This window comes from Stegodyphus dumicola, chromosome 9 (assembly GCF_044657685.1).
Source record: "Stegodyphus dumicola isolate Sdum_Otavi_A_Nest chromosome 9, ASM4465768v1".
In the NCBI taxonomy this organism is placed as follows: domain Eukaryota; kingdom Metazoa; phylum Arthropoda; class Arachnida; order Araneae; family Eresidae; genus Stegodyphus; species Stegodyphus dumicola.
In genome coordinates this window covers 116263980-116277990 of record NC_140776.1, presented here as the reverse complement: position 1 = coordinate 116277990, position 14011 = coordinate 116263980, and the positions used below count along the sequence as shown (strand labels likewise).

Genomic DNA, 14011 nt, shown 5'->3' with positions numbered 1-14011 from the left:
AATTTCATTTTTCGGTGCAAATTGTTCAAGATAAATTTCTGCTATTAATTCGGTCCACAGAAATGTGTTGTTTTTTTTCATATCATATTACTCTTAACCCTTTGGCCTATAACCACAAGTCTGATTTGTGGTAAAGAATTTGTGCCATAAACAAAAGCCACGGGTCTGACTCGTGGTAAAGAACGTGTGTCATAAACAAAAGCCATGAGTTTGGCTCATGGTAAAGAATTTGTGTCATAAACAAAAGCCACGAGTCTGCTGACTTGTGGGGAGGAATTTGTGCATAAAATGTCGTGTATTATTATTAAAAGAAACAATTGCAGTTATTCTACATCGAATATTTTTCTTTTGATTGTAACATCAGTATTTTGGTGTTTTCAGTTGTTTCTGACAAAACTGGATGATCTGTTACTTTAGTTCCCCATAAAGCTTTGTTATGTTCATGAGTTTCAAATATAATTTTGCATAAAGAATTAAAAACTCTTATCCCATCATGCCAAACTCTTGTACCCATCATACCCATCATGCAATTATTTTTGTCAACTGATCAATTGATTATGATTACACCCCAGACGTCTTAAAATTACTATTTGACCTAAACATTGTTTATTATTTTACAATTCCTTTCGTTACACTGAAGTATATATGTCATGAAAAGTGTATATTTTGCGGCAGTTAGGGTACACGACTGTACAGTTGAGTGGCACAGCGCATGACTGACCTTTCTTGTTTACTATAGCTTGTGCAATTGGCAGATATCGTGTAGGCCAAGGGGTTAACCTCTTATTTTTTCAAAATTATACCGCAAAAATGTTTTAATTTTGTTTTCATGTTCTCCGTTAAAATATCTTTAGACTAAAAAGACGTCACTAATCAATTGCTAAATCAGATCAAATATTATCTATATTTATATCTATATTTGTAGCTCTCTCTCTATATATAAAATATACACTTTGTCACAAAAATATATATGCACTCAGAAGAAATTGAGCCACAATCATGAAACTCAACAGGAATGTAGTCTGGCAAGAGATGCCAGTAAGACAAGGATAGACACGCTATGTGTATATGAGATGAGCAGCTGAGAGAGTTTAAAAGCATGAATGCTTGTGCCATAGGGTTATTCAAATGAATCTGTTGACTTGAATGGATGGTATTGTGACTAGAGATGCCTCCGAGATGTAACCGGTGGCAGTACGAATAGTTGTCAGACTTTGAGAAGGAGCGAATAGTAGGCCTCAGAGAAGCATGTTGCTTGAACAGGTGTATCAGCTGCCACCTTGGTTAAGGTGATATGGTAGTTGCTCAGGGTTGGCGACAGCGGATCACAGAAGGGATAGTCTACCATCGCAGAAGGTCAGGACGTCCCAGGAACACAAAGGAGCGCAGGGATCATGCAGTCATAAGAGGGGCCACTACCACACCAACAACATTGCTAGCATCGATTCGATGCCATTTACCACTTCCTGGCATCAAGGGAAACCATTCAGAGATGATTGGCTGATGCTGATATATGCTGTTTACATCCATTAAGATGACTACCTCTGACCACACATCATAGACAATGCCGAATGGATTTTTGCCAAACTCAGGCAAGCTGGAGTGTGACCAACTGGAGACGTGTGATCCTCAGCGATGAATCCTGATTCAGTCTCAGTGCTGATGACTAATGCACACGCATGGCCAGGCTAGCAGTTTGATATGGCATTTTTTGTTGAGTGGCATACGACAATTACACAAGGTGTGACAGTGTGGGGAGTGATTTGTTGTGACACACGATCACCTCTAGTCACCTTTCAAGACACTATGATGGCTTGCAGTTACGTGGACAACATTTTATTGCCAGCTGTACCGCATATGCTATCAAGTCACCCAGGTGCCATACTCACGTGGCCTGCCAGATTATCAGACCTCTTGCCAATAGAGCACGTTTAGGACATGGTTTGAAGGCAACTGAAGCTGTCCCAGAATACTGGTGAATTAACTGCCCAGTTACAAATATTATGGCATGATCTTCCACAACGAGTCATAGGTGACCTACTTGATTTGATGCCTTGCCGTGTTTCTTGCTTGTATAGCTGCCAGAGGTGGCTGTACTACTTACACTGGTTTGTAACAATTTTCATGCCATAACTTCTTAATAAAATGATCTTTTATTCTGAGTTTGTAATAATTTATCTCCATGTACACTACATACATGTTTTGTTTTGTGATAGTAATTCGTTTCCTCCTGTGTGCATATATTTTTTTTGTGACAGAGTGTATATTATTATTATATCAATCATATTATTTGTTATCAAATAAAATTAATTTATAATTTAATTTCTGCTAAAAATTGATGACATCAATTTGATTGGATGTCATATTTTGTCACTTGATTTTTGTTACACAAAAAATAGGAAGAACATTATGGTGTATTAATTACTAATGCTAACAGGCTCATAGTTTTGCAATTCTAATAAATGAAGACATTAATCAATCCAAAAAATATATTTTCAATTATAATCTTAATATGTCTTAACCTCTTCACTTCTGTTGCAGTGAGAATGAAATCCCCCATGGGCATATGACTTTATTTGCAAAATGCACTAAGGCACACAGTGCTGAATGTCACCATTTTCCTGAGTGAATTTTGTAATTAAGCTTAACAGGAAAAAATAATTTCTAAAAAACGTGCTTTTTGTCGACATTATTGGATTCTTGCATATGTTAAATGTTATTTTTTCTAATATAAAATTACAATATTTATAATTAAAATGAAATTTAAAAATGAGATTGCAACATTAGTAATAATGATTATATTTGCATATTTAATTATTTTTATAGAATAATGAAGTAAAAAACATGCAATTTTAAATATCCAAGCTTATTGTATGCTATTGTCATATTTATATACTATATTTTAAGCTCTGTGTGAAACATTTCTAAGTTCTAAATGTGCATTTTAAGATATTCATAGAATGAAATAATAAATAATATTTTAAAATGAAAAAGGTTAATACTCAAGATATTCAATTCAATTTTAAGTTTCAGTGCATCTTGACATCATTTTTAAAGTTTCAAATAAAACAGTCTATTTCAATATATTAAATATGTTGTGTGGGCCACCAGTAACACTTCACTCCCATGCCCTATTTTATACAGTGGTCTCCTCAGAGACAAACTGAAGCATAGCATATAGGAAATGCTGAGAGCGAAGAGAATAATTATCCTTTTTATTATGAAAAACAGATTTAGTAATCAAAATACAGGTTTAAATGCTATCAGATAATTTTTACAGTGTTTTCTCTGTAACTGGGTCATTTAACCATTGTACTGACATAGGCAAAATGTAGTACTGTAGTTTAAGGGGGGGGGAGTAAGTTTAGCTATGAAGAAAATTAAAAAAATTCTTTACTAATTCTTACTAATTATTCTCTTCTAAATTATTTTCATATGAGAAATCTCTCTACAAAATTTTTGCGAACTGTTATATAAAATAACAGTTGGTGTAATTTCTTAATGTGATTGTTTATTACAGTACAAAATCTGTAATCAGGATGTCCATTATCCAGACCTCAAAGCCACAAACTTTTTTTTGTATGCTTTATGCATGCACGTTTAATGTTATGCATGCATGTTTAATGTTATGCATGCACATTTAATGTTTACGCTTACGCGTTTAGCACAAAAAATGAAGCAACTTAAACAACTTACATTGATGTTTAATAAGGTAAACAAATAAATATTAAGCTTTTTTTTTTTTTTTTTTTGTAAATTTTGATACCCTTTAGATCATAATTGCTCTTTATTTCATAAATTGCAGTTTCATATTTTTAATTGTATAATTTCTGCATGCCATCTTACCAGATTTAAATTGATGATCTATAATCTGGAAGAACCCTTAATCTGGAATCGCCGAAGTCCCGACGAGTCCGGATTACGGACTTTGTACTGTATATCATACATGAAGACTTCAAATTAAAGAGGAAGAAGTGACTAGAACTCATAGAGAGATATTGGAGAGGAGTATCTCAGAAGTGAAAATGGACACCTGTAATCTTAAAGACCTATGACTTAGGTTTAGAACAACTGTATCTGATACTACAAGTGTAATTTTGGGCTTTACAGCTTGAGGGAAGAGTAGACTTTGGTGTGCTGAAGAATGTAGGCTCATAAATGAATAAAAACATGCTGCATACGAAGGAACACTGTAACATAGTACTAGAAATATGGCAGAGGAATACTGTGGGGCATGGAAAAAGAAAAGAAGATTTTTAGAGCTAAGAGAAGAGCTTTTGAAGAAAATAGATTTAAATAAGTTGAATACCTGAAGAAGACCAATGAGTGCCATGTATTCTATCAGGAAGTCAGCTATTGTCAAAAAGACTTTAAACTGAGAGTCAATTTTTATAGAAATAAAACAGGTGATATTTTTAGTAAAACTCAAATTTTTGAAAGATTGGTCAAGCATTTTGAAGACTTATTAAAAATTAGTGAAAATTCTAATTCTTTTGACATTACAGAGGAAGAAATCTTGGTCGATTGCAGAGAATTGGCACTACCAAGTTTGCAAGAAACAGTATCTACTGTCAAGAGCTTAAAAACTGCAAAGCACCTGGAATCTGTCTCACATAGGGAGAGCTTCTCAAATAAGGAGGACCAAGGGCAAAATTTTTCCATATAATTATTCAAAATATTTGATTGAGTGAGATGCCAGAGAATTGGCTCATAGGTATTGTATGCTCAGTCTACAAAAAAGGAGATTCTTTGGTTTGTGAAAATGACAGAAGGATACATTTAATGTGTACTTACCAGAAAGCTTTCTTCAATTTACTATACAAGAGACTTGTTACTTATGTAAATATAATTGTTGGTGGTTATCAATATGGATTCTGTGCAGGTAAATTCACCGTGGACCACATCTTTGGCCTTGGAAAAATCACGAAGAAATCATATGAATTTACTGTTGATCTGCATATCTTATTTATTGACTAAAAAGCAGTATATGGATTCCGTTGACTGTAAGAAATTGTTAAAAGCAATGCATGATTTTGATATTTCATTAAAATGTATAAAATTGGTAAAATTAACACCATGATCACGTAGGAGGAACAGATCTTGAATACTTTTTAATGTAATGTCTTGAGGGAATTCAGAAAAATGGTGTCTGGCATAAATGATGCAACAATGAATTACACTGAGTGTTCAAAGAGCAGATGTTGTTTATTACTTTAAAATAAGCCTCTCCAATTGGGCTAGGCATGTTATCTGTATGAATGACAGTAATATACTAAAAGAAATATTTTTGGTTAGACCAAGTAACACAAGAAGAAGAAGACTTCAACGGATAGATGCTGTAGAGAAGGGTTGTTTAGTCCTTAAATCTAAGAATTGGAGGAGTTTATCTGCTATTATAGGTGGTTGGAAGAGTCTAGTTCAGAAGGCATTGGTCCAGCCTGGGCTGTCGGGCCATGGGTGGTAGTGAAGACTTTGGAACTACAGCTAATGCTTGATAAAATAGGTTTCAAATCACTTATTTATGCTATTCCTTTCTCATGCTTAGTTTGGCATTTATTCAAAAGCAGACTACATGCATGCATAATAAATTAGACTAAGGTGATCATCGATGAATAAATAGTATTTTGTTGTCTTTTAAGCAGCATTATTTACTTACAAAAATGTTAGGAAAAGAATACATAATAAATTATGTAGGGTTTTAGATACATTTTGTTAAAATCATTAAAAAAGTGTGTAAATTTTTTATTTAATATTCTCTTATTCTTCTGACATCTGTAAATTACAGCTGACATCTTCATACATTCATAGTAATGTGTTCATGTATAAATATATTTATTTAAAAAAATTCTTGTACAAAAATATATTAATAGAAAGTCATAAAATCAATGTTTTACTTTTGTATATATAATATTTCAATCATTTAAAATTTTTTATTTTAGATTCGAGTTTTATCTTCAGATGTATGGGGCTTGCATTATGCATTATGTACATTAGAACAGCTTTTTAACTTGTATGTTGAAGATGGCAGTCTTCCATCACTTTATGTGAGTTTTCTTTTGCTTCTTTTGCTGTTTTATGCAATGCAAATTTTGCAAGTAACTACACTTCTGAAAATAACCTTGCTGATTTTTAGATCCATGACTGGCCTCATCTTCAGCACAGAGGTGTATTATTAGACTTTTCTTGTGGTGCTAGAAAACCATCAGTGGTGAGCATACTTGTATATTATTTAAAATAAATTTCTTTTGTTATCTATCATTTTATTAATAATTTCTTAACATTAGTATGACCTAGTGGTACTTAAATATTTTCCCATAGACCTTTTCAACAAATAAAAGCTGTCACCAAATAGTGCAATTAAGTGGCGATAAACACTTATTGTAAGATCTTTGCTTTGGTTTTATACAAGCCCATTAATTAGTTTTGATGTATATTTTTTCTCAGATACTGAGATCCTATCTCATACTATTAATTATGTGTATAAGAAAACTGTATGTACTGTTATTACATGGTGTATTAAACTTGTGGAAGAGCTACATTTTTCTGTGGGAATGAGGAAAACAATTCATTATGAACGCTAAAACTTTTAGAAGTTATGTCCATAAGTGTAATACCAAGCACCTGTTTACTTTAAATCAGTAGGGAAGACTGAAAATGTGCAGTGCATTAAAGCATCTTTTGACACTGAATAAAAAATACTTTCTCAACTGGATTATCATCTGTTTTGAAACATAAGCAGGTTTAAGAATCTTTCAAAAGGAAAAAAGTGTTTTTACATAAAAGATGGCCTTGCATTTATTAGCTTGGTATATGAAAATTATTTTATGAGATTATGAGAAAATTAAATTATACAAATATAGCTTGAGATAAAGTGTGTTTAATATAAATTTTATATAATAATAATAATATAAAGTGAATTTGAGATATAATAACATATTTTTTAAATGAAGTCATGCATTTAGTTTTCAAAAGAGCATTTTAACCCTCTGAGTGGTACAGGATTTTAGATCTGTCATGAAGACTCGTATTTAAACAGCATTTATTAATTGAGTTATTAATTACTTATTTTAGTCCGTATTTTCATAAACTTACATTCCTTAAGATGATATTTATATTATTAAAGAAAGTAAGAAAGCAAAATATCTTAAATTATAAGCTAATATATGTTAAGTAGCAAAACTTCTTATGAACAGATAAAGCCGGTCATAATGCTCGGGTTAAAATAAGAATATTGTTGTGTTTGGCCCATGCAGTATTAAAAGAAACTAATTGTATAATAACTTCTATTTTAAAATTAAATTAGAATGGTAACATTTTAGTAAATTAGTGGAATGCAAAAAAATTTTTCTTTTAGTATTTCTTGGGACAATATAAACATTTTCCTCTATAGGTATTTTCAGCACAAACTAGAATTTTTGTCATTGCTTGTATTATTATTTCTCATGTTAGTTTTTTATGTAAATGTGAACGTTAATAAAGTGGTTGGTTAATTAATTGATTAAGGTGAAATATGCAAGCAGTGTCTATGCAAGGGAGGGAGGCCTTTATAGAAGGCTTTCTGAAGGAAACTGGCTTAATTTTACAGTAAATGTGGAAAAGACATAAATTCAGGATTTGAACCTAGGTTGAATTATGATTGTTCACAGTTTTAACCACTCGGCCAGTGGTAGGCTATTAGTAAAGTGATTTTAAACAGTTTTTAAACTGATTAAAATGCAAGAAAGATGCTTACTTCTTAACATCACCTATGTACATTTAATATAATTCCAATCAGAGTTTCAGTATGTCATTTTTGTGGTTTTCCCCATCTGTAATGTGTATATGAGCCCGTTTCCATTAGAAAGTCCTCCATAAAGGCATCCCTTCCCTTAGGCAGTAGTCCTGAATGCTTTGCCATAATCACATAAACCAAACCAAATTAGAGTTTCAGCATTGTTATTTGTTTAATTTTTGTGACAAAGGATAATATTAAAATTTTAAAAATTCCATTTAGGATACTTTGAAAGGATATTTGAAAATTATGTCATCTTTCAAGATAAGACAAGTAAGCCTGAAAGAAACATTTGCATAAGTTTTTTTTATGCATACATAATAATTGCTTTTGAGGATAGTCTATTGTGTTATAATGCCTGCATAGTTCTGATTATATGTTTGTATTTCAGCTGCACTGTTATTTCAGGTATGAACTGAATGCTGAGAATAAATTGCCTTTCTCTAATAGGTAAGTTATAAGTTATTAAGCTTTCAACCAGACTCTCTTTAGTAGAGTTTGGTATTAATACGTGAATTTCCAAATGAAAGCTTACTATGCATTTAACAAGCATTTAAAATAAAGGCAATTATATAATGTGAAGGTTGAATGCCCTTTGAATGCAAAAACTAAGCAAATATATTTTCTTATAACATAAACTTTGAGGATAAGTGATAAATTATCTTATTATAATTTTTGAATGTTTAACTGAAATATATATAATAAATATGGCTTTCAGGTAGATATTTAAAAACATTTGTATAATTGAGCTAGTATTAAAAAGATGCTAATATTTTAAACTAATCCCCCTGTATTGCATTTGTTCTCTTGATTTTGGTTTTAAATTTCTCAAATTATTTAAAATGCATACCTGTTATATTTTGAAATTGAACAATAAATGATTCAAAGTTGCAAATACTGTATGCAAATTTGTGTCCGACAGGCTTCTTAGATGTAAAATTGAAATATTTCTCAAGTGAAATTGAAAATACTTGTGAAAATAACCTTCATCTGTGAAAATATCCAAACTGACTTCTTTCAAAATGATGCTTTTAAACTTAATCAAGAGAACAAATGCAATACAGGGGGGATTAGTTTGATAATCTAAGACCGCCATTCAAATAGCACAGATTTTGAAAATTTTTCTCAGAATGGGCACTAATAGCCAGTATGTTGGTTATTGACCAAAATGCCGTCGCATGGACTTCTGATGTTAGGTTCTGTACCCATCAGAATTATGCCCATGCAATGGAAAAGAATCTACCATCCACTGCCAGCAGCATTCATTGAATCAGTGATAGTAATGTTACAGTGCTAAATTGACAATGTCATCTTTATAATAATTGTTACATAATAATCCTTATGAAAATTAAATATAAAATCAATTTAACGTTATATTGTCATGGATAGGATCTATGCTGTGGAGAGCGGAACTTATATATTAACCAGTCTCTAAACCTATGTCTACTTCAATATGTCATAACTTCATGTTCTTATCAGTTACATAGTTAATGATGTGTGTCTGTACTATTGTTGCAGTTATCCACAGAGTAGGCCATTCACATCAATTCAGGCAGTTGATAGTTCCGTAGCCCAAAGTTTATGATGATGTGCAGATTATTCTATGCTCATATCAATTGGATTCTAAGTTAACTTTTGTTAAATAAATGAAAGTTACGGGTTTTTAAACTCTAAAACTTTACACCTTAAACCTTAAACTCGCTAGGTGGCGGACACATTAACTAAAAAAAAAAAAAAAAAAAATCAAATTCATCATAAGAACAATCGTATAGTGGTAGTACAAATTAAATTTTAGGCTTGTGTTGTGAGAAAACCTAAGTAAAAAAAGGAAAATCAATAACACCAAATTCAATAAAAGCTCCTTGTTTCTTAAAAGCCTCCCGGCTCAAACAAATGGAGAGACATGACTGACCACCCAAAAAATATACACACAAGGAAAAAAGAATGCAATTAAATTTTAAACACTTACATTTATTCATTTTCTTGAATAATATTATATTACTAAATATTGGATAACTGATCAGTAATCCTACCAGCTGTTTTACTATAAAAAGTAACACATACTGTCACACACAATTACAGCTTATTAATAAACCTTAAGATGAAAAATAACATATATTGCATTCCAAAATTAACATACTCATATTAATTTGTAAGTTTACTATTTTTGACATTCAATAGCTCACTTAATTAAGCTGGTAAAACCAAGCTAGAAAACTTTCATTTACAGACTTTAAATTAACTGGTCGTTATTCAAAATATTTTAATCACTTGGTAATTTACACATATAAAACAAATGTTTTTCTTCTAAGTAATTTGAAAAGATAGAGAGGTCGACAAATTTTAAAATCTCTCACAGATTTTCTGGAACATATAATCTTGTGGGAAGTGTCCAATTTTTCTCATGGTTGAAGTCTATTTCCTTGAGCCAACACCTTGATTACAGTTTCTAAACTAACTCTCGTGCATTGAAGTCCATTCTACACAAGAATTTCTGGGAAAGGGGGAAGTCCTTTTGTAAAATTAACTGCCCGATCAGGAAAAAGTTCGTTCTTCAGGAACATATTTTTGTGTGGAATGTTTATGTGTCAGGAACCACAGGTACCTTATAGTAATAACTATACGTCGATCTGAACTTCCAAGTGCCAGGTATATTCACTAACAATCAATCTCTAAAGTAGTACTCAGGAACATTCTTTATCAGGAATGCTTCAATAAACCAGGAAAAATGCCTTGAAAGGACCCAAACTGGAAAGGCATTGGGCAGGATAAACAGGAAAACCCCCTGCTATCAGCATCACCTATAGAATATTTGTTTACAATTCTTGGAAAACTATAATAGAGAAACGACGATGCTATAAATTTTTGTGATGAGCTCTAGTGCCCTTTTTCAATGCAAATTATCATCTGCTAAATGCTGTAAATCCATAACCGCAGCCCGCTGGTTTACGGTGCTGACAAGAGCAAAACCCGCAAGGGATCAAGCCCCCCCCACTCTTTTTTTCCCTTTTTCGTATAGCTCAAAAATCAGAATCAGAATCAGAATTCAAGACTAAGACTTCATTTCTTACATTGTGCAGGCTCCGAAGGTAAACTCAGTCTCTCCGCCCCTGGAAATTTCATAGGCTTACCAAAAAAATCATAAAATTAAATCTCACTAATCCCAGAATTTTACTTTATATTTAACTGAGAAAATTACACCCCCACAACGAATCAACAAGGCAAACCAGACAATGCAGTCCTGACCATCTGTACTCATAATGTGGGAAGTAAGGTGGACCCCGCCAGCTAACAAGCGGAAACTAGGTGATAAGAGAATCCGATTAGCTAAGCTTAAAACAACCCCCACTGTCTTGAAGGAAAAAATTGCAACTATAACTAAGCGAGAGCAAGTGAGAATGGGAAAGCCGATTTTCGTTTCAGCGCCATTAGTAAAAAGGCCACTAGCGAAGAAAACGACAACACCGTAACTGCTTCCATTCTTAGTAAGCCATAAACCAGGTGTTTCCTCGCAATCGTCTCCTGTCTTTGTTACACTACAATTTCAAGAACTACTAGCTAAATAAGGCTTTAACAATTTAAGAATATGCCATATTAAAATATACATGAGTACAAATAAAAATACTTTAAAAAAATGATATATAAAACAAATATTAATATAATTAAATTTGCAACATAACACTTTTGATAAATTCCAAGTACACTTTTGTTAAGTTCATTGTTAACGTAAACACTTGTCTACTTCGATATATCATAACTTCATGTCCTTAGCAGTTTGCTCACCTCATTATGTGTGTTCATAGCAATTTGCACGCTGTATCCCAGTTAGTTATCCACAAAGCAATCAAGAAATTGCAGTTGGGAGGTTTATAGTAAGTAATATGTATACTATTTTACTATTATCCACAGAAGCAAATTTTGTGTAAATAATAACTTGGCTCTCAGATAAAAACGGAAAAAAAAAAAAAAAAAAAAAAAAAAAGAGAGAGAGAGAGAAAAACTATTTCTTAAATTTTTTCAATGCTATTCTAAATTGTGCAAAATGACAGATTTATTGTACAATTCCATTCTATACAAATTGACTGGCATTTCAACAATATAAAGCATATATTCTAAAAAATGCTATAATTTATTTCGTTTCATGAATGTGATTGTGTTTATAAAAAGGCTACACTGACTGTCGTAGCGATGGGCATGGGATCAAATCCTGGAGAAGGCATGGTTGTAACTCTCCGTTCCTTCATAAGAGGTAGTGGTGGCCACCTATTAGGTGCTTACATAATGAAATGGCCACCACTTCTGGCCCTTATAATGGCACAAGGCTTAATGGCTATTGAGTAAAGTGCCCAGTAAATAAATAAATTAAAAAAAAAAAAATAAATAAAAGAAATTTTCCTTGTAAACATAACTTGATATCAGTTAATATTCATTTAAGAAAACAAAATAATTTTAACTTTGCATTTAAAATTTAGTTAGTAAATTGAAGTGTCAAAATATTCAGTATATCTTTATTTTCAAGTGTATGGCTTTTTCTGCTATAGAAAAGTCATAAACCAAATAACATATATGTGACATCGTGATTATATGTCTTAGTTGCCATATTTCATTGTAGATATGATAACTGTGGCTTGCATGCAAGATTTATCATGCTTGACTTCTCAGATTGTAGAAGTTTTCTGTGTCCAAGATGATGAAACTTTTGGGCTTCTCTAACTAATGAGCAAAAGTATACTAGAGGTGTTTAATTTCATGGTGATTGTTAGTGATACATGAAAAAAGTAGAAGGTCGTAAGAATGGGATTGTGCACACGAGACTGATGGTTATCATCAAAAGAAGAAAAGCATTTGTATCATATTTGCATACCTGTTCAGTAAGCTACCAATCAATGTATAGTGCAACTTGCATCGCATATACTGCAGTTTGTTAGTTTTCATTATGGGTATTATATGTGTCACTACAGTATCAAATAATGAGCCTAATCCAGACAAGAGAGCATTGTCATTAGATAGAATACTTGCTCTGGCATAGGTGGTTGGTTAAACAGATTGAATTGGTTTAGTTTACTGTGGGAAAGTACACTATGGCTAATTGCTTATAGGGGAGACTGCTTTCATGTAGATATTTTATAGAAAGGTCAGTCAAAAAATTAGCTGCTTAAAAGAAACAATGCACAAAACATGTTGACAGTTCTTCTGACCCTGTTCATCAAAATATCTCTTTTTGACAAAATTTTCTGCTTAGATGCAATTTGCTTTTTGTCCTACTTGGGAAAAAAAGTGAAAAAAAAAAAGTTTACGTGGGAAGAAAAGTGAGAAAAACTTTTTTGCAGTCAGCCCGTTCAGTTTTCAGGAATAGAACAGGGTGGGAACTTGTGTGATTTTTTACAGTTTTATTTTCTGAGCAGATAAGTTTTCATATTGAGGATACTGCATGGATGGATGTATACTGTTAGTATATGCGAAAACTGGTGTTGACTCTGTCCTGTTGTAGGGGTTTGCTTATTTGATGCACATTCTGATCACTTTAACTATTGAAGTCTATAGGAATAACACATTCAAATTTCAGTTGAAATCATTTTCATATCTTTATGAACATCATATGCTTTTGTGGTGTTGGTTTGCATCAGCTGTATAATTTTCTGTGTCATGTACTAGTGATTCGCAATGAGCTCAGGGAACTCAGCTGACTTTTAGTTATTTCATTGGCACTGTGACCTCACTGGACTTAAATTTTACCAAATTAATTTTTTTCTGTGTATAAGCTCTGAAGCTCATATAGAAATTCTCCATTGGCTACTTTTTTATTGTAGGTATCTAATACTCATATAAATAATTTCGACTTGCAGTGAACTTTTAAATAGGATTTAAAATAAATCTCTGATAAATTTTAAGTCTGCACTTATGGAATTTAATAAGCATTTTTTAAATCTTTCAATCATGATTGTTTCATCATACATAGCTAATAGGTTTTCAGCTTTGGGCTTATTTACCAAAGGAAAACCACCTTAAGAAAATAACGCAAGCAACATTTGGTGTGTTTTAAGTTAAAATTGCTGAAATTACTGCAACTTTTTAAAAAAATGTTTTTTAAATATCTGTTCCGTTTTCCCTTTTTAGCAACAGAAGTGTTATTGGTCTTGAAACTCACTGTCCATATCACTTTTGTGTCCGAATCACTTTTCAAATAATTGCCACCAAATGTTATTGTGATGTATTATTTAAAAAATGATGAGGAATCTG

The 14011-nt window shown here is 32.1% G+C and overlaps 1 protein-coding gene across 2 annotated transcripts in view; it reads left to right on the top strand.

The window, feature by feature from the left end:
* Positions 1-14011, top strand: part of LOC118188987 (uncharacterized) — a 116171-nt gene that overhangs the window by 68096 nt on the left and 34064 nt on the right. For both annotated transcript variants that reach the window (XM_085823953.1, XM_085823954.1), the window contains 4 exons: positions 5940-6044; positions 6134-6208; positions 7994-8044; positions 8163-8221. In XM_085823953.1, the coding sequence (XP_085680079.1) occupies positions 5940-6044; positions 6134-6208; positions 7994-8044; positions 8163-8221 (290 nt within the window). The remainder of the gene's footprint in view (positions 1-5939; positions 6045-6133; positions 6209-7993; positions 8045-8162; positions 8222-14011) is intronic.